Source organism: Ambystoma mexicanum, chromosome 5p (assembly GCF_040938575.1).
Source record: "Ambystoma mexicanum isolate Mex_15411 chromosome 5p, UKY_AmexF1_1, whole genome shotgun sequence".
Taxonomy (NCBI): domain Eukaryota; kingdom Metazoa; phylum Chordata; class Amphibia; order Caudata; family Ambystomatidae; genus Ambystoma; species Ambystoma mexicanum.
The window spans coordinates 470,461,069-470,486,784 of NC_090930.1; the positions used below are offsets into that span (position 1 = coordinate 470,461,069).

Below are 25,716 nucleotides of genomic sequence, written 5' to 3' on the forward strand. Positions count from 1 at the left end.
CTCTCCTCTCTTCTCCTTTCCAGTATTATGTTCACCTTCCACCACCAAGGCGCATAGATGTTAACCTCCTTCTATAAATCTCTCTCTAGATTGTACTACTTTCACCATTTCAATAGCTCACCTTCAAGAGGGTTATCTCCCATCCTCCAATAAATCTCCCCCTCCAACCTTAAACAATCTCCTTCAAGCTCACCTCCTCTCAAAGACCTCTTGTTTGCCATTCTCCTCCAAATACTTTTTCCTAGCTCCCTTCTTGAACATTCAACACACCCAGATCAAGTGAACTGGCTTTTATAGTCTGGTTTTTGCTCACCATTGGTGTTGCTTTGAGTCATGAATTTCACCTCTGTAGTATAGCCTGAGGTGGCCTGTGATTGGGATATGCGCCTGGTTTTGTGTCAGCTAAGAATGATATGGCCTGACGTTATATTATGCTGCATGCCATTTTGGATTGTACTGTGCCTTGAAAGTGCAGGTGTTCCTATCCTCACCCCACTGGAATTTAGCCAGCATGCCTTGTTTTGAACTGAATTCCCCTGCCTCTCCTGTTTGTAAGTTAGAATTCAGGGAAACCGTCAGAAAGCCAGGGATTACTAGTATGCTTTTGTGGCTTGGAAATTGTAATATTATCATCACCGCAATATGAGTGGAAGTGGGAAGGCATTGTTGGCTTGTTTTCTCCCCTAAGCGGGGACTGGGGTTTGCATTTCCCCTGGTGTTTGGGTCAGGCTAGTGGCTCACCATAACCATTGTTTTTATTTTATTTTTATTTTTTTGTTTGTTTGTTTGTTTGTTTGTTTATTCATTTGTTAAGCGCACCAGACTCGTAAGTAAAAGGGCGCAATGACAAGGAAATGCAAGGCTTACATGATTACACAGGTTACAGACAGGATATATACAATATGAACAATAGGACTGTGGCTAGTTTGCATGAATGCGGGAAATATACAAAATGAACAATAGGGCTGTGGCAGTATAGTATGATTACAGGATATATACAATATGAACAATAGGGCTGGATCAAAGGTGCGTGCACTAGGATATAAAACTTATATGAGTACACATGCATGGGCAGCAGTATTTACATAAAGAGAGAGTATAGCAAGGTATACTGTTTCTTGATTGCAGGATAGTGTCCTCAGGGAAGGGTGAAGGGTAACTAAGGATTGGTGGCAGTGATATGCTTTATTAAGTTTTTCCTGAAGAGTGGATATGGTTGGTCAGCTCTTAACTCCTGGGGCAGTGAGTTCCAGCTTCTGGCTGCCTTAACAGTGAAGCTGTTGCCCCCGATGGTAGTCAGTTTGTATTTGGGGATATTTAGGCAGTTAGTGTTCCCCATTCTAGTGGGTCTGAGAGAAGTTCTTCTCTGAAGTTTGTCTATGAGGTAACTGGGGGCCGCGTTGTTCAAAGCTTTGTGTGTCAGAGAGAGTGTTTTTAGAAGTATTTTATTGGATGTGGAGAGCCATTTGTGTTGATGTCTCAAGGCAGAGATGTGGATTTTCTTATTTATGCCAAGGGCTGCTCTTAAGGCATTATTCTGTAGCGTTTGGAGTTTATTAGTGGTGGATTTGTTAGCCCCAATGTAAAGGGCATTGCAATAGTCGATTCTAGAGAGTATAAGAGCTCTAGCCAGGATCAGACAGCTATAGTCAGAGAGGAATGGTTTACCAGCTCTAAGAAGTTTGCATGTGTAAGCCGTAGACGAGGTAAGGGATTTGACCTGTTTGTCAAAGGATAGTGTGGAGTCCAAGTAGAATCCCAGGGTTTTTACTTCCTTGGAGACTTTAATGGTGTTGCCGTCAATATTGAAGGAAGAGTAATCTTGACCTAGTTTTTTAATATTGGCCTGCGAACCCAATATTATTAGTTCAGTCTTATCATCGTTCAAGCATAGGCCGTGTGTGGCCATCCATGCTTGGATGATAAGGTAAATTTTGTTCACTAGGCCCGTGTCCGCACTGTAATCCCCAGAAAGTGGTAGGAGAATCTGAGTATCATCTGCATAGTTAGTGTAGGTGACACCCAGCTGGTCCAGATCGTCGAACAATGGCTTAGTGAAGATGTTATATAGGGTGGGCGAGACGCAGGATCCTTGCGGAACGCCGCATAAGATGGGTGTAGGCTCGGCAGATGCTGAGGAGGAGAAGACTCTCATGGTCCTCTCACTCAGGAAGGACTCGATCCACTTGATAGCGTCCGTGGAGAAGTGAGCTGCAGAGTCAAGGTGCCGACATAAGACCTTGTGGTTGACCAGGTCGAAAGCAGCGGAAAGGTCGAGTAGGAGCAGGAGTACTGTCCTTCCTTTGTCTCTCAGTTCGTCTATCTGGGACTTAAGGTCGATTAAGGCAGTCTCAGTTCCGTGCATTGGACGGAAGCCGGATTGTCTGTTGCCCAGGAGTTTGTGCAGTTCTAAATGCTTCTGTATTTGAGTGTAGGCGGCTTTATCCAGTATTTTTAGTAAAAATGGGACCGTGGTAATAGGTCGATAGTTAGTGGGAATGAGGGGATCAAGTGTCTGTTTCTTGAGGAGTGGTAGCACCCAGGACTGCTTGAGGTTGGCAGGTATAGTACCTGTAGCAAAAGAGGCATTTATCAGTTTGGTTATAAATGGGGAGAGTTCTCTAGCAGCGTCTTTTATTAGCTGTGCAGGGCAGATGTCCCCTTTACAGTTTGAGGGTTTTAAAGATAGGATGATTTTTTCTACCTCTAGTATGGACATTTTTGAGAAGTGGAATGTGGCATTGTGTGCCGGTGGTTGCTCATTGGGCTGGAGAATGTTAGGCAGGTGCTGTAAGTTTAGAGCCTTCTTTTTTAATTGGATTTTGTTCTGAAGTGTATCGATTTTATGCTCTAAGGCTTGTTGTATGTCAGTACACCAGGATTTGTCCTTGGTGCAGACGTCCGGGGTAGCAATAGGGGACTCTAGTTCTTTGAGTATGCAGAAGAGTTCCTTCATGCTTGAGTTTGAGCTAGCAATGCGTTGGTCATATGAGTTACGTTTTGCTTGGCAGATTTCCTTTTTGTAGAGTGAGGAGAGTACAGTTAATTTGGCTTTATTCTCGCTAGATGGGCATCGTCTCCAGTTTGTTTCACTTTTGTTCTTTAGGGTGCGAAGGTCTTTGAGTTGTGGGGTGAACCATTTGTTTAGGTGGGCTATGGGTTTGCTCGGTCTGAGTTTGATAGGAGCAATTTTATCCAGAGTGGTAAGCATAATATTGTTGAATTCCTGAACTAGGCCGCTGGGGTCGAGATTATCAGACAGTGTATTGAGAGCAGGCAGTATGGCGGGGATGATTTTTTCTACCGTAATACTTTTGTTACTTCTGGTTAGGCATGGTGGCGCTCGTGGTCGGACCAGTGGAGTGGGTCTGACAGTGGATAAGAGAAAGGAGATCAAAGAATGATCTGTCCATGCTAAAGGCAGGATGGATGTGATAGTGGCAGAGCAGTTGAGGTCGGCTACCCAGTCCAGTATTCTCCCTTTTATGTGGGTGGGTGTAGAGACTTTTTGAGTAAGTCCTAGTGCTTTGATCGTATTGGCTATTTCTGTGGCATTTTTGTCTGTTTGGTCGTTGAATCCTAAGTTGAAATCGCCTAATATAAGTAGTTGGGTGGAGGGTTTCAGGTTGTTCATGATTATATTATGCAAGTCTTCCTCGAAGGTACCAAGAGGGCCAGGTGGTCTGTATATGAGGTGTATGTTAATGGATTGTGACTCATTAATCTGCATTTTGGCGGTGAGGGATTCGCATGTTTGTAGAGATTGGGTGGGGGCTAGTCTGAGACCAAGAGCCGTTTTAGAGATGATAGCGATGCCGCCTCCTCGTGTATTATCACGGTCTTGTCTGAGAATGGTGTAGTCGTCTGGGACAGCTAACATGAGGGTAGGTCCTGCTGCAGTATGGAGCCACGTTTCCGTGATTGCGAGAAAATCCAGGTTCCCTTCTGTGATTAAGTCGGCAATATCCGTAGCGTGAGCGACTAATGATCTAGCATTAAGGAGCGCTCCCTTGAGAGGGGGGTCCTCGGGAGTTTTGTTGACTCGGATGGGTTTGTCAGTGGTAGTGCAAGCTTTGGGATGGAGGTTATTAAGCTGGAGGGTGTTCTCATTCGAGGTAAATGTTTGAGTAGGCCGTTTGGGATGGCTAGGCATTCGTGAGCTAGGTTTGTAATTGGTTTTGAGGTTGGAGGCCGGAAGGGTTCTTCTCAATGGTTCATGTAATTTGGTTAGTCTTGCGCGGAGTCTGTTGTTTCTATTAGGAGTGGTACAAGGAAGGGAGGCATATAGTATTGTTTCTTGGGCCTTGCAGAATGTGGGGGGCTTAAGTTGCATATCGTTAGTAGTGAGTTGGCTTAAGTTTGAAGTAGGTATTGGTGACTGAGTAATGTGGATGTGACTGCTGAGGACCGATTGTGTGAATGTAGCCATGATGCAGAGGGCTAATGCTAGGTGTGGCATCCTTCCAGTTCTAGGAGAGAGCTGTCTAATGGCGACCATAGGGCACAACACAGGGCACAATATAGGTTAAATGTGGTCTATTGGCGACCATAAGGCACAACACAGGGCACAATATAGGTTAAATGTGGTCTAATGGCGACCATAGGCCCAACACAGGGTTCAGCATAGGTTAAATGTGGTCTAATGGCGACCATAGGGCACAATATAGGTTAAATGTGGTCTATTGGCGACCATAGGGCACAACACAGGAAGTATCACGATAACAGAAATGCAGTTCGCGTGCCCACGAGTGGTGGCGTGCTAGCGAGATTGTGAAGTCAGTTTCAAACGAGGGCGCTTGGGCAAGTAGGCAGCTCATGCAAGGACACCATGGATCTTACAAAGAAGCTGAGTGAACACAGGTGTCAGATATGGTGTCAGCTAGATTCGAGATCTGTCAGGGTATCAGGAAAGGCACTACTGCAACTAGCATAGCATAGCAGATGAGCAGCCAGTGATTGTACTCACGTGGTTTGCGGTCCAGTATACTGTTGATCATCCACGTACAGAGCATGCAATTGAAAAAGAAGAAGAGTTCCCCATATGAGGCAATTGTACAGCGCAACCTTTATGATGGTAATCGGGGTCCAACAGTATGCTTCCGTGGCGAACAGGGGCAAACAGGGCAAGCAGCCTTATGGTGGCCTTGAGGTGGCCGCCGGCTTCCGCCTGCCGGCGGATGTTTAGGCTTAAGAGCAGCCTACGCAGGGTTGCTCAGCAACGTGGGACGCTCAGCCTCGCTTTCAGGCCGCGTCGCGCCCGACATTTTGTTTTTCAAAAAGTCGGCGCGAGCGGACCTGGGGGATGTAGAGGCTGCGGGGGCTCCTTTGATGAGGTGGGGTGCCCTGGGGGGGGCAGATTGGCTAGATGCAGGGGCAACAGTGATCTGCTTTGGATCCTATGAATGGATCACCGCTGCCGTGTGATCCGATGCTTTCGGCCCAGTCGAGTCGTCTGTATCGATGTCCAGGACGGTGGTGGGGGGCTCCTGCCCACTCCACGGCGAAGGGGGTCTGTGGGGGCAAACAGGGCATCAATTAGTTTCCAAAGAAACTTTAAATGCATCATAGAAATCGAATAACAAAAAACATTACAACAACTATATAGGAAGGAAAAGCAATACAAGAAAAAAAGGACCACGTAACTAAGTGTCCAATTTTGTAAAGATCTCTCTCACAAAGTTCAACAAAGCCAAAGTCATGGATACTTTTCCTCCCCATCTTATGATTGACCACCTCTCCTGCATAGATATAGTGATTAGATTTTGGAAATGTGTTCCCAACCATTTTTCTCTGGAACCCGATAGTGAAGCCCTTTTCATCACCAAGTGCTGTAGGGTTTCGACCTCCTGTCCACAGCAGCGACACAACAGGCTTTGTTGCTCCCCCTTTTTAGTTCTCCTCCCTAAAACTTCTCTTGTATGGAGGAGATTTAGGCAAAATTTTTAGAAAGTGATGCCTTTCTGTGCATGAGGGGAATTTGTCCAGATACGGAAGCACGGTACCTCTACTGTAATGTTCGTCCATACCATTGTTAAAGCGCACCTTAAGGGTTATGGTGGACCTCTTTTCCCAGGTGGTCATTAGGGTTGATGGGGATTTATGTGTCTCTGTTACTGCCCCCTGCCTTACTGTGGGGACCCGGTGAGTATAACCAGGAGATCCGTGTACTGACTCTGGGTGAAACATCTACTAGTTCAGGGTAATGGCTGGCCCATTGGACTGGCTCATTGTTTGACCCCAATGTTATGTAGGAGCCCATATCTGCATGTTTGTTTCTGCCACACAGAAGGTCAACTTTGTAGATTCCCCCTATAAATACGATGAACACAATGAGAACTATGTGCACAACTCCATTTAACAGAGTTCATGGGCACCCTCTTGTTCACACCCTTTATAAATACAGTATTCGCGATCCTTGAGCCGTTTGCCAATCGGGTTAAATGGTGAAGCGGACTGTACCTGCCACAGAATCATTAACAAGAACATCAGCACACCTCGAACTGTGAACCCTGACAGAAGTATAGTCTATAATGTACTCTTTCGAACCATATATAACCCGACATTGATTTTCTTTTCTGAACACAAAAGTCCTACTTACAGTTACAATTGAGCCCACCTGTTTAATTCGAACAATCAAGGGCATTGGTTCTGCCAGGTGGCAGACATGAAATCGGACGCTTTAGCTACTGAAGTATTCAATGTTCTGTCCAGACCCCAACAAGAGGCATACCAGGACAGAAGGTATTTCTCCGAGTTTATGCAGCACAGCTCTTGTCCAGCACCTGAAATAACCAGGCTCATCCACAGAACCCTTTGAGAAGAGCTACCTAGGGGTGACCCAGTCTCTGTCTTCATATCCAACAGCATCAAAAGCATTAAGTAATGACATATCGCTTAAGTCTACGGTTGTCTTTGTGATCTCAACATAAGAATGCAGAGAGATCCCTGTCTCATGTTTTCAACAAATATTTCATTAGAGATCATTTGTGTTTTGAAATTGTGGGTGGAGGAACCATTTTCCATAGTCACATAAATTAGTGTTGTATCAAACAAGATCCATGTAATTAAAGATTTGTTTTATTGAAAATGAAATACCCTGTTGATTGAAACATAAAACATGCCCTTGTTTATTTTCCTTTCGTTGATTCAGAAGCAACACCTGAGGAAGATGTAATATTATTTATTGGCCTGGGAGCAATTTTTCCACTGTTTTGCTTCATCAATATAGTTTTATGGATTTGCAAAAAAAGGTATGTGGTTTACATCTTTAACTATTTGTCTGCTTGTTTGCCTTTCTAGTTCTGTTGGCGTGAGTGTGTGTGTGTGTCTGTGTGTGTGTGCAGGTACTGGATGCCCACCCAATGTATTTATTTGCTAGGTTTTGCACTAAGGAACACAGACACAGATACTATGTATATATTTATTGAGTTATGTTATTTGGTGTTATGTATCATGGGCCACTGCCCTTTGCATGTCCTCTTGGAGCAATGGGCTGTGCAAGAAAAGCTGGTCTGATTTTGTTAGTAGGGTCAGAGGGAACAATGCAACATTGATTTCCTGCTGCGTTGATACATTCAGAGCTCTGTGCGCAATTATGCTTCTAGGTGAGTTGTCCAGGGCACTTGAGATATACGTACCTTGAAATAGCCTCATGTGCCCTTGTGTTAGGGGCAGTAGGTTGGGAACTATGCCATGCAAGGTGGTTGGAGAGATGCGGGTGATGTGGTGTTCTGATTATTTTGCGTGTGTACTGAGGAGCGGATGTTCTATTACTATTCGTGAGTGGCTTAGTCGATGTGTGTGTAATATTGCATAAAGAAGGATACAGTACACTAGAGACACCAGTGACCAATAGAAGCACAGTAGCCCATATCATTGTGCAAACATCCTAGTTAGGGAACCCCTGGACCAAAATTACAAGTGCTCACACACACGAGCAGAATACATTGTGGTGTGCCAAGTATATGCAAATCAATATGCATTGATCATTAGTGTTATTTACACATATCATATTAGTTACAGTTAGTGATGGTACTGTCAACCCACCAAAGAACTGGGTTTTCAAAATGAGCATATAAACATACACATTGAAATGTATCAAATGTACATCACTGTATATACTTGATGTGACTCTTCAGTGGGTTGACTCTGCCACCCCAGAAAAAGGTGATATCATCACAACCCCTAGGAAATACAGGGTAAATATCACAGAACATTTGTCAACCATGGATATAAATGGGTTTTCAATGATCGTATAAAATAGTCTACACTAGATATGGTGACATATTCATGACTTCTTCTTTCACACCTTTAACTTAAGTCTGATAAATGGTCATCTTTATGGTTGGAAACTGTGCAGGCTAACAGACATTGTACTACATCATTAGAGCACCTTGCTTGGCCTTTGGCAAAAAGGAGGCAGTTAGGATGGATTGTTCAAGTGTCCTTGGGTTCATGGGGGAGGGGCTGAGAAAGGAACAACCATTAGTGATAGAGTTTCTAACAAATTACTCTTGACACTCACAACAATAATGTTATAGAGCAGCCAGACTTCACCGGTAACAGGGGGAGGGGTTAGGGGTGGGTGCAAAGAACAGCTATTAAACCATAGGCACACAATAAAAGAAGGTTTGCTCAGTGTATACCGCAACTGTACTCTTTAGTTGAAGTAAAGCATTGAGAAATATATAAATTAAGTTTTCACTATAGTTGCAGGGAAGCTGCAGAAGACTCATTCTTCAAGTTGGTAAGGAGAGTAAACAGTTCCAGACCCAGGTTCAATCACAGAGTTGTAGAGAAGGAAGGTTGTAGAGATGGACCAAAAGGTTGCAAGCAAACAAAGTAGTGATGATGGTGCCTGGGAAGATCTGCACACAGATTCCCCAAGTACCAGAGGTGGTCATTAGCAGTTGATTTGAGCCCTAAAGACCTCAAAGATGTAGAGAAGGCTGCCTAGTCCTAAAAAACTGGTCAACAGATCGAGGGTGCAGTGTTGAGTTGAGACGTCAGGTTATTTACATGTTGTGTTTCCCATTCCTGATCCAACGATTTCAAATGAGTTCCCTGGAGAAAGGAGAATGATTCTAGCAACCCAGATTAAGTCATTCATTCTCAGGAAATAAGAACAGCCACAACAACACAATATAACAATACTGACCATCGGTGTAATGCAGTGATGCTCTTTTGAGCACAAAAGACAGCAACATGGGATGTAGGGGTAGCACCTTGTGGAAGATGGCTACTGAGCTCTACTTTATGATGTGCTTTGAAGGAGAAGGCCCCTCAGAGAAACAACAGCAATGTCACTCAGTTTCCATCATGCGGTTGAGGCACCCACTTCAGGTCCAGAAGATGATGGAGGACCAGGAGCTCAACAGGGTGCACAAAAGGCTTCAGTGCAAGAGGATCAATCTGTTACCACAAGATCAGAGTGAGAAAGGGCCTGAGGCAAGAGTCCCCTGGATGGCGTGAGGAATCTGAGGGCATCCTCACTTCTTTCCCCAATATATCCTCCTCCAAGGTGGCCTGGGAAATGCTGCACTATCGGATCCTGAACCTGGGGGTGGATATGTGAGGGAGGATCACCTGTGGGGAGGAGACTTTGGGAGTGGGGATGAGCCATGCTTAGGTGAGACATGGTATCCCCCATTCTTCTTTCACAATGAGTCCACTGTCCCCCAATCCTTTATAGGCTTTTGTCAATCCTTATTCCCCCCCCTAGAACATTCCCCAATATACTCCAGTTGGGTAATGGGATGAGGAAGAGAACAATTAGAGAAACACATGCTCTCTTTATTGACACACACATACATACAAACACCAGTTATGTACTTGGATGAGAAGGAGGCCAGCATGAGTAATGCAGGATTCCTGATACAGCAATGAGCGTTCTAGTCCTTTTTGAAAGAAGCAACCTGGCGGGAGCTTTAAAAGCAGGAAGTTTAACGAAAATTGAGTCAGCTGTGGAAGCAGGTTTATGGACTGCTGGATGAGAGCAGACCTCTCCTGGAATGTGGCGTGGCAAACACAGCTCTCAAGAACCCCTGGAAGATGCAGAATGTATGCAATGGGAAGCAAGGTTGGAGGCCAGTGGCGGACCACAGAAAGGGAACCGTCATGACAAGGCAAAGCTGCAGTCTGAGTCCTTAGCTGTGATAGAAGCATTGATGGAGTATGCAAAAACACAGAGAGCCACTGGGTGGACACAGCGAGGCACTTCACGAGAGAGAGAGAGCTCCAAGCAGCTGAAGGCTTTGCTGGAACGCCTTAATCTCTGACCGGTGAGTCAACCAAGGAAGAAGAAAACCAGGACAGTAGGTGAGCATGCAATGCAAAGCCACTAATGGATGCCGATTTTAATGAAAGCAAGTACTTTTTGCATTAAAATGAAAGCAAGTACTTTTTGAATACCGATCTGAATGAAAATGGAACTAAGCAATTTTTCAATACTGATCTGATTGAAAGCAGGTTTGTGGATTTACTTGATAAATTGAACTTTGTAATTTGAGGAAACAAGCATTGCAAACAAGCATTGGCAAGAGCCAGAAGAATATAAGGAACTGTGTAATTTGAGACAAGAATTGGCAAACACGCATTGGCAAGAGCCATAAACATTTAAGGAACTGAGTGAATAATCATTGGCAAGAGCCAGGAGAGTATGTGAAAGTGCAACAAGTGAATGGTGGCAAACCAAGCAATGATAAAGCATCATGAGGATATGAAATGAGAATGAATCAAGCAGCAGTGTAAAGCTGAAGCACTGGCAATGCGCCTCTGAAGAAGAAGTGAAACCCGGGGCCCTTTAACCCTTTAAGTGCCATGGGTATTTCTCCCCAGTGCCAGAGCCTTTTTTGGTGATTTTGGTATGTGGCCATTCAATGGCTTGTAACTTTTTTGTTACATGAGATATCTCGGCCAAATTTGGCTCCTTTTCTTCCCACATGTAGGCGGTCGTAACGCCACCCAGGAATCCCAGGTTGCTGTAGGGGGGTGAGAGAAAATAAGGAAAATGTGCGAAAATGTTGGGTTTTTTCAAAAAATGCCAATAAAATGATGCACAAAGAAGCCTGTGGTTTTTTCCTTGTAAGAGCTAGGAACAAATGGTTTGCTGTGCTGAGTTCCCCAATGTGTTGGCTTTCAGGAACAGGTTGAGTGGAAATGGAAAAAAATTATTTTGATGGGGATATCAACCGTTTTGTGAGAGGTAGGCGATTTTTGCCATTTTTGCCAATTGGACATGCATGGACGGAATGGAAGAAAAGGGCAGGAAAGCCAAATTGGAGGACAGAAAGGCATATATTTCTGAAAAGTAGACAAAATTCCAAGTTTAGGAAGGGGTGATTTGTATAGGTCAGGCAACAACTAGGTAGGGGAAACTGCCATCGAATGGGGGAAAAGCGGGAAAATGACTGAAAAAAAAGGTATGTGTTGGACATGGTTGGCTTGGTACGGCAATGGCTTCTATGGATTTTGAGAAAAGCAATGCTCCGCTACATTCCCCCGACTCTTGCAGTTAGGAGAGCATACCATTTTTGTAGTGTTTGTACAAAACAAGCAATACCACAAGCCAAACACTGAGCCATGGTACACAGGAGTTTTACGCTCACGGCCTGACCAGACGCACTTAGCATGTGTAAATTGGGAAAACCAATGTGGTGAGGAACGGCAGCCATACATTTTTTGAAAGAGCACAGGCAGACCTTTTCAAGGGTAGGTGACTTGTGCAGGTTACAAAAGTGTATGGTGGCTAAAGCAGCGACTAAATGTAGGTCACATTTGGGAAAAGAAAGGGTTGTGAGACAAAGGGCTCCAGCAAATGGGTCAAAACGTTATGAAAACCACACAAACACAACACATGGCCTACCGTCCCGCGTTCCCACAGGTGTCCCGATGAAAACGGTACCTCACATGTGTGGGTGCACCTACCTGGCCGCCAAGGGGAAAGCCCAAAACACAAGTAACCCCAAGTCTGTTTTCACACCGGAAATGTCACACTCTCCCATCATACAGATATGGGCCTCGGGTGTCCAAGCCACCGAGGAAAACAGGGAACCCCATGCATTTCCGAAAAGAGGACACCCGTGGGAATCCGCAGAGGTATGATATGCCCAAATTGCCCCAGAATTTATTACCCAGACACCCCTGCAAAGTCCGAAATGTGGGGAAAAAAACACTTTTTCCGCACATTTCGCTCGACGCACCCATCGAAACACGCCCCCAACAACACATGGCCTACCGTCACGCGTTCCCACAGGTGTCCCGATGAAAACGGTACCTCACATGTGTGGGTGCACCTACCTGGCCGCCAAGGGGAAAGCCTAAAACACAAGTAACCCCAAGTCTGTTTTCACACCGGAAATGTCACACTCTCACATCATACAGATATGGGCCTCGGGTGTCCAAGCCACCAAGGAAAACAGGGAACCCCATGCATTTCCGGAAAGAGGACACCCGTGGGAATCCGCAGAGGTATCATATGCCCAAATCGCCCCAGAATTTATTACCCAGACACCCCCGCAAAGTCCGAAATGTGGAAAAAAATACGCATTTTCCTCACATTTCGCTCGACTCCCCCATCGAAACACGCCCCCAACAACACATGGCCTACCGTCCTGCGTTCCCACAGGTGTCCCGATGAAAACGGTACCTCACATGTGTGGGTGCACCTACCTGGCCGCCAAGGGGAAAGCCTAAAACACAAGTAACCCCAAGTCTGTTTTCAGAGGGAAAACTCAGACATTCTGCCGACCGGCACAATGTACAGATATGGGCCTCGGGTGTCCAAGCCACAGAGGAAAACAGGGAACCCCATGCATTTCCGAAAAGAGGACACCGGTGGGAATCCGCAGAGGTATGATATGCCCAAATTGCCCCAGAATTTATTACCCAGACACCCCTGCAAAGTCCGAAATGTGGGGAAAAAAACGCTTTTTCCGCACATTTCGCTCGACGCACCCATCGAAACACGCCCCCAACAACACATGGCCTACCGTCACGCGTTCCCACAGGTGTCCCGATGAAAACGGTACCTCACATGTGTGGGTGCACCTACCTGGCCGCCAAGGGGAAAGCTTAAAACACAAGTAACCCCAAGTCTGTTTTCACACCAGAAATGTCACACTCTCACATCATACAGATATGGGCCTCGGGTGTCCAAGCCACCAAGGAAAACAGGGAACCCCATGCATTTCCGGAAAGAGGACACCCGTGGGAATCCGCAGAGGTATGATATGCCCAAATCGCCCCAGAATTTATTACCCAGACACCCCTGCAAAGTCCGAAATGTGGGAAAAAATACGCATTTTCCTCACATTTCGCTCGACTCACCCATGGAAACACGCCCCCAACAACACATGGCCTACCGTCCCGCGTTCCCACAGGTGTCCCGATGAAAACGGTACCTCACATGTGTGGGTGCACCTACCTGGCCGCCAAGGGGAAAGCCTAAAACACAAGTAACCCCAAGTCTGTTTTCAGAGGGAAAATTCAGACATTCTGCCGACCGGCACAATGTACAGATATGGGCCTCGGGTGTCCAAGCCACCGAGGAAAACAGGGAACCCCATGCATTTCCGAAAAGAGGACACCCGTGGGAATCCGCAGAGGTATGATATGCCCAAATTGCCCCAGAATTTATTACCCAGACACCCCTGCAAAGTCCGAAATGTGGGGAAAAAAACGCTTTTTCCGCACATTTCGCTCGACGCACCCATCGAAACACGCCCCCAACAACACATGGCCTACCGTCACGCGTTCCCACAGGTGTCCCGATGAAAACGGTACCTCACATGTGTGGGTGCACCTACCTGGCCGCCAAGGGGAAAGCCTAAAACACAAGTAACCCCAAGTCTGTTTTTACACCGGAAATGTCACACTCTCACATCATACAGATATGGGCCTCGGGTGTCCAAGCCACCAAGGAAAACCGGGAACCCCATGCATTTCCGGAAAGAGGACACCCGTGGGAATCCGCAGAGGTATGATATGCCCAAATCGCCCCAGAATTTATTACCCAGACACCCCCGCAAAGTCGGAAATGTGGGAAAAAATACGCATTTTCCTCACATTTCGCTCGACTCACCCATCGAAACACGCCCCCAACAACACATGGCCTACCGTCCCGCGTTCCCACAGGTGTCCCGATGAAAACGGTACCTCACATGTGTGGGTGCACCTACCTGGCCGCCAAGGGGAAAGCCTAAAACACAAGTAACCCCAAGTCTGTTTTCAGAGGGAAAACTCAGACATTCTGCCGACCGGCACAATGTACAGATATGGGCCTCGGGTGTCCAAGCTACCGAGGAAAACAGGGAACCCCATGCATTTCCGAAAAGAGGACACCCGTTGGAATCCGCAGAGGTATGATATGCCCAAATTGCCCCAGAATTTATTACCCAGACACCCCTGCAAAGTCCGAAATGTGGGGAAGAAAATGCTTTTTCCGCACATTTCGCTCGACGCACCCATCGAAACACGCCCCCAACAACACATGGCCTACCGTCACGCGTTCCCACAGGTGTCCCGATGAAAACGGTACCTCACATGTGTGGGTGCACCTACCTGGCCGCCAAGGGGAAAGCCTAAAACACAAGTAACCCCAAGTCTGTTTTCACACCGGAAATGTCACACTCTCACATCATACAGATATGGGCCTCGGGTGTCCAAGCCACCAAGGAAAACAGGGAACCCCATGCATTTCCAGAAAGAGGACACCCGTGGGAATCCGCAGAGGTATGATATGCCCAAATCGCCCCAGAATTTATTACCCAGACACCCCCGCAAAGTCCGAAATGTGGGAAAAAATACGCATTTTCCTCACATTTCGCTCGACTCACCCATCGAAACACGCCCCCAACAACACATGGCCTACCGTCCCACGTTCCCACAGGTGTCCCGATGAAAACGGTACCTCACATGTGTGGGTGCACCTACCTGGCCGCCAAGGGGAAAGCCTAAAACACAAGTAACCCCAAGTCTGTTTTCAGAGGGAAAACTCAGACATTCTGCCGACCGGCACAATGTACAGATATGGGCCTCGGGTGTCCAAGCCACCGAGGAAAACAGGGAACCCCATGCATTTCCGAAAAGAGGACACCCGTGGGAATCCGCAGAGGTATGATATGCCCAAATTGCCCCAGAATTTATTACCCAGACACCCCTGCAAAGTCGGAAATGTGGGGAAAAAAACGCTTTTTCCGCACATTTCGCTCGACGCACCCATCGAAACACGCCCCCAACAACACATGGCCTACCGTCACGCGTTCCCACAGGTGTCCCGATTAAAACGGTACCTCACATGTGTGGGTGCACCTACCTGGCCGCCAAGGGGAAAGCCTAAAACACAAGTAACCCCAAGTCTGTTTTCACACCGGAAATGTCACACTCTCACATCATACAGATATGGGCCTCGGGTGTCCAAGCCACCAAGGAAAACAGGGAACCCCATGCATTTCCGGAAAGAGGACACCCGTGGGAATCCGCAGAGGTACGATATGCCCAAATCGCCCCAGAATTTATTACCCAGACACCCCTGCAAAGTCCGAAATGTGGGAAAAAATACGCATTTTCCTCACATTTCGCTCGACTCACCCATCGAAACACGCCCCCAACAACACATGGCCTACCGTCCCGCGTTCCCACAGGTGTCCCGATGAAAACGGTACCTCACATGTGTGGGTGCACCTACCTGGCCGCCAAGGGGAAAGCCTAAAACACAAGTAACCCCAAGTCTCTTTTCAGAGGGAAAACTCAGACATTCTGCCGACCGGCACAATGTACAGATATGGGCCTCGGGTGTCCAAGCCACCGAGGAAAACAGGGAACCCCATGCATTTCCGAAAAGAGGACACCCGTGGGAATCCGCAGAGGTATGATATGCCCAAATTGCCCCAGAATTTATTACCCAGACACCCCTGCAAAGTCCGAAATGTGGGGAAAAAAACGCTTTTTCCGCACATTTCGCTCGACGCACCCATCGAAACACGCCCCCAACAACACATGGCCTACCGTCACGCGTTCCCACAGGTGTCCCGATGAAAACGGTACCTCACATGTGTGGGTGCACCTACCTGGCCGCCAAGGGGAAAGCCTAAAACACAAGTAACCCCAAGTCTGTTTTCACACCGGAAATGTCACACTCTCACATCATACAGATATGGGCCTCGGGTGTCCAAGCCACCAAGGAAAACAGGGAACCCCATGCATTTCCGGAAAGAGGACACCCGTGGGAATCCGCAGAGGTATGATATGCCCAAATCGCCCCAGAATTTATTACCCAGACACCCCCGCAAAGTCCGAAATGTGGGAAAAAATATGCATTTTCCTCACATTTCGCTCGACTCACCCATCGAAACACGCCCCCAACAACACATGGCCTACCGTCCCGCGTTCCCACAGGTGTCCCGATGAAAACGGTACCTCACATGTGTGGGTGCACCTACCTGGCCGCCAAGGGGAAAGCCTAAAACACAAGTAACCCCAAGTCTGTTTTCACACCGGAAATGTCACAGTCTCACATCATACAGATATGGGCCTCGGGTGTCCAAGCCACCGAGGAAAACGGGGAACCCCATGCATTTTCGAAAAGAGGACACCCGTGGGAATCCGCAGAGGTGTGATTTGCGCCCATCGCCCCAGATTTTTTTACCCAGACAGCCCTGCAAAGTCGGAAATGTGGGGAAAAAAACGCTTTTTCCGCACATTTCGCTCGCCGCACCCATCGAAACACGCCCCCCACAACACATGGCCTACCGTCCCGCGTTCCCACAGGTGTCCCGATGAAAACGGTACCTCACATGTGTGGGTGCACCTACCTGGCCGCCAAGGGGAAAGCCTAAAACACAAGTAACCCCAAGTCTGTTTTCACACCGGAAATGTCACAGTCTCACATCATACAGATATGGGCCTCGGGTGTCCAAGCCACCGAGGAAAACGGGGAACCCCATGCATTTTCGAAAAGAGGACACCCGTGGGAATCCGCAGAGGTGTGATTTGCGCCCATCGCCCCAGATTTTTTTACCCAGACAGCCCTGCAAAGTCGGAAATGTGGGGAAAAAAACGCTTTTTCCGCACATTTCGCTCGCCGCACCCATCGAAACACGCCCCCCACAACACATGGCCTACCGTCCCGCGTTCCCACAGGTGTCCCGATGAAAACGGTACCTCACATGTGTGGGTGCACCTACCTGGCCGCCAAGGGGAAAGCCTAAAACACAAGTAACCCCAAGTCTGTTGTCAGAGGGAAATCTCAGACATTCTGCTGACCGGCGCAACTTACAGATATGGGCCTCGGGTGTCCAAGCCACCGAGGAAAACAGGGAACCCCATGCATTTCCGAAAAGAGGACACCCGTGGGAATCCGCAGAGGTATGATATGCCCAAATTGGCCCAGAATTTATTACCCAGACACCCCTGCAAAGTCCGAAATGTGGGGAAAAAAACGCTTTTTCCGCACATTTCGCTCGACGCACCCATCGAAACACGCCCCCAACAACACATGGCCTACCGTCACGCGTTCCCACAGGTGTCCCGATGAAAACGGTACCTCACATGTGTGGGTGCACCTACCTGGCCGCCAAGCGGAAAGCCTAAAACACAAGTAACCCCAAGTCTGTTTTCACACCGGAAATGTCACACTCTCACATCATACAGATATGGGCCTCGGGTGTCCAAGCCACCAAGGAAAACAGGGAACCCCATGCATTTCCGGAAAGAGGACACCCGTGGGAATCCGCAGAGGTATGATATGCCCAAATCGCCCCAGAATTTATTACCCAGACACCCCCGCAAAGTCCGAAATGTGGGAAAAAATACGCATTTTCCTCACATTTCGCTCGACTCACCCATCGAAACACGCCCCCAACAACACATGGCCTACCGTCCCGCGTTCCCACAGGTGTCCCGATGAAAACGGTACCTCACATGTGTGGGTGCACCTACCTGGCCGCCAAGGGGAAAGCCTAAAACACAAGTAACCCCAAGTCTGTTTTCACACCGGAAATGTCACACTCTCACATCATACAGATATGGGCCTCGGGTGTCCAAGCCACCGAGGAAAACGGGGAACCCCATGCATTTTCGAAAAGAGGACACCCGTGGGAATCCGCAGAGGTGTGATTTGCGCCCATCGCCCCAGATTTTTTTACCCAGACAGCCCTGCAAAGTCGGAAATGTGGGGAAAAAAACGGTTTTTCCGCACATTTCGCTCGCCGCACCCATCGAAACACGCCCCCCACAACACATGGCCTACCGTCCCGCGTTCCCACAGGTGTCCCGATGAAAACGGTACCTCACATGTGTGGGTGCACCTACCTGGCCGCCAAGGGGAAAGCCTAAAACACAAGTAACCCCAAGTCTCAGACATTCTGCCGACCGGCGCAACTTACAGATATGGGCCTCGGGTGTCCAAGCCACCGAGGAAAACAGGGAACCCCATGCATTTTCGAAAAGAGGACACCCGTGGGAATCCGCAGAGGTGTGATTTGCGCCCATCGCCCCAGATTTTTTTACCCAGACAGCCCTGCAAAGTCGGAAATGTGGGGAAAAAAACGCTTTTTCCGCACATTTTGCTCGCCGCACCCATCGAAACACTCCCCCCACAACACATGGCCTACCGTCCCGCGTTCCCACAGGTGTCCCGATGAAAACGGTACCTCACATGTGTGGGTGCACCTACCTGGCCGCCAAGGGGAAAGCCTAAAACACAAGTAACCCCAAGTCTGTTGTCAGAGGGAAATCTCAGACATTCTGCCGACCGGCGCAACTTACAGATATGGGCCTCGGGTGTCCAAGCCACCGAGGAAAACAGGGAACCCCATGCATTTTCGAAAAGAGGACACCCGTGGGAATCCGCAGAGGTGTGATTTGCGCCCATCGCCCCAGATTTTTTTACCCAGACAGCCCTGCAAAGTCGGAAATGTGGGGAAAAAAACGCTTTTTCCGCACATTTCGCTCGCCGCACCCATCGAAACACGCCCCCCACAACACATGGCCTACCGTCCCGCGTTCCCACAGGTGTCCCGATGAAAACGGTACCTCACATGTGTGGGTGCACCTACCTGGCCGCCAAGGGGAAAGCCTAAAACACAAGTAACCCCAAGTCTGTTGTCAGAGGGAAATCTCCGACATTCTGCCGACCGGCGCAACTTACAGATATGGGCCTCGGGTGTCCAAGCCACCGAGGAAAACAGGGAACCCCATGCATTTTCGAAAAGAGGACACCCGTGGGAATCCGCAGAGGTGTGATTTGCGCCCATCGCCCCAGATTTTTTTACCCAGACAGCCCTGCAAAGTCGGAAATGTGGGGAAAAAAACACTTTTTCCGCACATTTCGCTCGCTGCACCCATCGCAACACGCCCCCCACAACACATGGCCTACCGTCCCGCGTTCCCACAGGTGTCCCGATGAAAACGGTACCTCACATGTGTGGGTGCACCTACCTGGCCGCCAAGGGGAAAGCCTAAAACACAAGTAACCCCAAGTCTGTTGTCAGAGGGAAATCTCCGACATTCTGCCGACCGGCGCAACTTACAGATATGGGCCTCGGGTGTCCAAGACACCGAGGAAAACAGGGAACCCCATGCATTTTCGAAAAGAGGACACCCGTGGGAATCCGCAGAGGTGTGATTTGCGCCCATCGCCCCAGATTCTTTTACCCAGACAGCCCTGCAAAGTCGGAAATGTGGGGAAAAAAACGCTTTTTCCGCACATTTCGCTCGCCGCACCCATCGAAACACGCCCCCCAGAACACATGGCCTACCGTCCCGCGTTCCCACAGGTGTCCCGATGAAAACGGTACCTCACATGTGTGGGTGCACCTACCTGGCCGCCAAGGGGAAAGCCTAAAACACAAGTAACCCCAAGTCTGTTTTCACACCGGAAATGTCACACTCTCACATCAGACAGATATGGGCCTCGGGTGTCCAAGCCACCGAGGAAAACGGGGAACCCCATGCATTTTCGAAAAGAGGACACCCGTGGGAATCCGCAGAGGTGTGATTTGCGCCCATCGCCCCAGATTTTTTTACCCAGACAGCCCTGCAAAGTCGGAAATGTGGGGAAAAAAACGCTTTTTCCGCACATTTCGCTCACCGCACCCATCGAAACACGCCCCCCACAACACATGGCCTACCGTCCCGCGTTCCCACAGGTGTCCCGATGAAAACGGTACCTCACATGTGTGGGTGCACCTACCTGGCCGCCAAGGGGAAAGCCTAAAACACAAGTAACCCCAAGTCTGTTGTCAGAGGGAAATCTCAGACATTCTGCCGACCGGCGCAACTTACAGATATGGGCCTCGGGTGTCCAAGCCACCGAGGAAAACAGGGAACCCCATGCATTTTCGAAAAGAGGACACCCGTGGGAATCCGCAGGTGTGATTTGCGCCCATCGCCCCAGATTTTTTTACCCAGACAGCCCTGCAAAGTCGGAAATGTGGGGAAAAAAACGCTTTTTCCGCACATTTCGCTCGCCGCACCCATCGAAACACGCCCCCCACAACACATGGCCTACCGTCCCGCGTTCCCACAGGTGTCCCGATGAAAACGGTACCTCACATGTGTGGGTGCACCTACCTGGCCGCCAAGGGGAAAGCCTAAAACACAAGTAACCCCAAGTCTGTTTTCACACCGGAAATGTCACACTCTCACATCATACAGATATGGGCCTCGGGTGTCCAAGCCACCAAGGAAAACAGGGAACCCCATGCATTTCCGGAAAGAGGACACCCGTGGGAATCCGCAGAGGTATGATATGCCCAAATCGCCCCAGAATTTATTACCCAGACACCCCCGCAAAGTCCGAAATCTGGGAAAAAATACGCATTTTCCTCACATTTCGCTCGACTCACCCATCGAAACACGCCCCCAACAACACATGGCCTACCGTCCCGCGTTCCCACAGGTGTCCCGACGAAAACGGTACCTCACATGTGTGGGTGCACCTACCTGGCCGCCAAGGGGAAAGCCTAAAACACAAGTAACCCCAAGTCTGTTTTCACACCGGAAATGTCACACTCTCACATCATACAGATATGGGCCTCGGGTGTCCAAGCCACCGAGGAAAACGGGGAACCCCATGCATTTTCGAAAAGAGGACACCCGTGGGAATCCGCAGAGGTGTGATTTGCGCCCATCGCCCCAGATTTTTTTACCCAGACAGCCCTGCAAAGTCGGAAATGTGGGGAAAAAACCGCTTTTTCCGCACATTTCGCTCGCCGCACCCATCGAAACACGCCCCCCACAACACATGGCCTACTGTCCCGCATTCCCACAGGTGTCCCGATGAAAACGGTACCTCACATGTGTGGGTGCACCTACCTGGCCGCCAAGGGGAAAGCCTAAAACACAAGTAACCCCAAGTCTGTTGTCCATTCTGCCGACCGGCGCAACTTACAGATATGGGCCTCGGGTGTCCAAGCCACCGAGGAAAACAGGGAACCCCATGCATTTTCGGAAAGAGGACACCCGTGGGAATCCGCAGAGGTGTGATTTGCGCCCATCGCCCCAGATTTTTTTACCCAGACAGCCCTGCAAAGTCGGAAATGTGGGGAAAAAACCGCATTTTCCGCACATTTCGCTCGCCGCACCCATCGAAACACGCCCCCCACAACACATGGCCTACCGTCCCGCATTCCCACAGGTGTCCCGATGAAAACGGTACCTCACATGTGTGGGTGCACCTACCTGGCCGCCAAGGGGAAAGCCTAAAACACAAGTAACCCCAAGTCTGTTGTCAGAGGGAAATCTCCGACATTCTGCCGACCGGCGCAACTTACAGATATGGGCCTCGGGTGTCCAAGCCACCGAGGAAAACAGGGAACCCCATGCATTTTCGAAACGAGGACACCCGTGGGAATCCGCAGAGGTGTGATTTGCGCCCATCGCCGCAGATTTTTTTACCCAGACAGCCCTGCAAGGTCGGAAATGTGGGGAAAAAAACGCTTTTTCCGCACATTTCGCTCGCCGCACACATCGAAACACGCCCCCCAGAACACATGGCCTACCGTCCCGCGTTCCCACAGGTGTCCCGATGAAAACGGTACCTCACATGTGTGGGTGCACCTACCTGGCCGCCAAGGGGAAAGCCTAAAACACAAGTAAACCCAAGTCTGTTGTCAGAGGGAAATCTCAGACATTCTGCCGACCGGCGCAACTTACAGATATGGGCCTCGGGTGTCCAAGCCACCGAGGAAAAAAGGGAACCCCATGCATTTTCGAAAAGAGGACACCCGTGGGAATCCGCAGAGGTGTGATTTGCGCCCATCGTCCCAGATTTTTTTACCCAGACAGCCCTGCAAAGTCGGAAATGTGGGGAAAAAAACGCTTTTTCCGCACATTTCGCTCGCCGCACCCATCGAAACACGCCCCCCACAACACATGGCCTACCGTCCCGCGTTCCCACAGGTGTCCCGATGAAAACGGTACCTCACATGTGTGGGTGCACCTACCTGGCCGCCAAGGGGAAAGCCTAAAACACAAGTAACCCCAAGTCTGTTGTCAGAGGGAAATCTCAGACATTCTGCCGACCGGCGCAACTTACAGATATGGGCCTCGGGTGTCCAAGCCACCGAGGAAAACAGGGAACCCCATGCATTTTCGAAAAGAGGACACCCGTGGGAATCCGCAGAGGTGTGATTTGCGCCCATCGCCCCAGATTTTTTTACCCAGACAGCCCTGCAAAGTTGGAAATGTGGGGAAAAAACCGCTTTTTCCGCACATTTCGCTCGCCGCACCCATCGAAACACGCCCCCCACAACACATGGCCTACCGTCCCGCGTTCCCACAGGTGTCCCGATGAAAACGGTACCTCACATGTGTCAGTGCACCTACCTAGCCGCCAAGGGGAAAGCCTAAAACACAAGTAACCCCAAGTCTGTTGTCAGAGGGAAATCTCAGACATTCTGCCGACCGGCGCAACTTACAGATATGGGCCTCGGGTGTCCAAGCCACCGAGGAAAACAGGGAACCCCATGCATTTTCGAAAAGAGGACACCCGTGGGAATCCGCAGAGGTGTGATTTGCGCCCATCGCCCCAGATTTTTTTACCCAGACAGCCCTGCAAAGTCGGAAATGTGGGGAAAAAAACGCTTTTTCCGCACATTTCGCTCGCCGCACCCATCGAAACGCGCCCCCCCACAACACATGACCTACCGTCCCGCGTTCCCACAGGTGTCCCGATGAAAACGGTACCTCACATGTGTGGGTGCACCTACCTGGCCGCCAAGGGGAAAGCCTAAAACACAAGTAACTCCAAGTCTGTTGTCAGAGGGAAATCTCAGACATTCTGCCGACCGGCGCAACTTACAGATATGGGCCTCGGGTGTCCAAGCCACCGAGGAAAACAGGGAACCCCATGCATTTTCGAAAAGAGGACACCCGTGGGAATCCGCAGAGGTGTGATTTGCGCCCATCGCCCCAGATTTTTTTACCCAGACAGCCCTGCAAAGTCGGAAATGTGGGGAAAAAAACACTTTTTCCGCACATTTCGCTCGCTGCACCCATCGAAACGCGCCCCCCACAATACATGGCCTACCGTCCCGCGTTCCCACAGGTGTCCCGATGAAAACGGTACCTCACATGTGTGGGTGCACCTACCTGGCCGCCAAGGGGAAAGCCTAAAACACAAGTAACCCCAAGTCTGTTGTCAGAGGGAAATCTCAGACATTCTGCCGACCGGCGCAACTTACAGATATGGGCCTCGGGTGTCCAAGCCACCGAGGAAAACAGGGAACCCCATGCATTTTCGAAAAGAGGACACCCGTGGGAATCCGCAGAGGTGTGATTTGCGCCCATCGCCCCAGATTTTTTTACCCAGACAGCCCTGCAAAGTCGGAAATGTGGGGGAAAAAATGCTTTTTCCGCACATTTCGCTCGCCGCACCCATCGAAACACGCCCCCCACAACACATGGCCTACCGTCCCGCGTTCCCACAGGTGTCCCGATGAAAACGGTACCTCACATGTGTGGGTGCACCTACCTGGCCGCCAAGGGGAAAGCCTAAAACACAAGTAACCCCAAGTCTGTTGTCAGAGGGAAATCTCAGACATTCTGCCGACCGGCGCAACTTACAGATATGGGCCTCGGGTGTCCAAGCCACCGAGGAAAACAGGGAACCGCATGCATTTTCGAAAAGAGGACACCCGTGGGAATCCGCAGAGGTGTGATTTGCGCCCATCGCCCCAGATTTTTTTACCCAGACAGCCCTGCAAAGTCGGAAATGTGGGGAAAAAAACGCTTTTTCCGTACATTTCGCTCGCCGTACCCATCGAAACACGCCCCCCACAACACATGGCCTACCGTCCCGCGTTCCCACAGGTGTCCCGATGAAAACGGTACCTCACATGTGTGGGTGCACCTACCTGGCCGCCAAGGGGAAAGCCTAAAACACAAGTAACCCCAAGTCTGTTGTCAGAGGGAAATCTCCGACATTCTGCCGACCGGCGCAACTTACAGATATGGGCCTCGGGTGTCCAAGCCACCGAGGAAAACAGGGAACCCCATGCATTTTCGAAAAGAGGACACCCGTGGGAATCCGCAGAGGTGTGATTTGCGCCCATCACCCCAGATTTTTTTACCCAGACAGCCCTGCAAAGTCGGAAATGTGGGGAAAAAAACGCTTTTTCCGCACATTTCGCTCGCCGCATCCATCGAAACACGCTCCCCACAACACATGGCCTACCGTCCCGCGTTCCCACAGGTGTCCCGATGAAAACGGTACCTCACATGTGTGGGTGCACCTACCTGGCCGCCAAGGGGAAAGCCTAAAACACAAGTAACCCCAAGTCTGTTGTCAGAGGGAAATCTCCGACATTCTGCCGACCGGCGCAACTTACAGATATGGGCCTCGGGTGTCCAAGCCACCGAGGAAAACAGGGAACCCCATGCATTTTCGAAAAGAGGACACCCGTGGGAATCCGCAGAGGTGTGATTTGCGCCCATCGCCCCAGATTTTTTTACCCAGACAGCCCTGCAAAGTCAGAAATGTGGGGAAAAAAACGCTTTTTCCGCACATTTCGCTCGCCGCACCCATCGAAACACGCCCCCCAGAACACATGGCCTACCGTCCCGCGTTCCCACAGGTGTCCCGATGAAAACGGTACCTCACATGTGTGGGTGCACCTACCTGGCCGCCAAGGGGAAAGCCTAAAACACAAGTAACCCCAAGTCTGTTTTCACACCGGAAATGTCACACTCTCACATCATACAGATATGGGCCTCGGGTGTCCAAGCCACCGAGGAAAACGGGGAACCCCATGCATTTTCGAAAAGAGGACACCCGTGGGAATCCGCAGAGGTGTGATTTGCGCCCATCGCCCCAGATTTTTTTACCCAGACAGCCCTGCAAAGTCGGAAATGTGGGGAAAAAAACGCTTTTTCCGCACATTTCGCTCGCCGCACCCATCGAAACACGCCCCCCACAACACATGGCCTACCGTCCCGCATTCCCACAGGTGTCCCGATGAAAACGGTACCTCACATGTGTGGGTGCACCTACCTGGCCGCCAAGGGGAAAGCCTAAAACACAAGTAACCCCAAGTCTGTTGTCAGAGGGAAATCTCAGACATTCTGCCGACCGGCGCAACTTACAGATATGGGCCTCGGGTGTCCAAGCCACCGAGGAAAACAGGGAACCCCATGCATTTTCGAAAAGAGGACACCCGTGGGAATCCGCAGAGGTGTGATTTGCGCCCATCGCCCCAGATTTTTTTACCCAGACAG

The 25,716-nt window shown here is 49.7% G+C and overlaps 1 protein-coding gene across 2 annotated transcripts in view; it reads left to right on the forward strand.

The window, feature by feature from the left end:
* Positions 1–25,716, forward strand: part of IL13RA2 (interleukin 13 receptor subunit alpha 2) — a 434,703-nt gene that overhangs the window by 369,256 nt on the left and 39,731 nt on the right. For both annotated transcript variants that reach the window (XM_069612879.1, XM_069612880.1), the window contains exon 9: positions 7,151–7,250. In XM_069612879.1, coding sequence (XP_069468980.1) covers positions 7,151–7,250 — 100 coding nt within the window. The remainder of the gene's footprint in view (positions 1–7,150; positions 7,251–25,716) is intronic.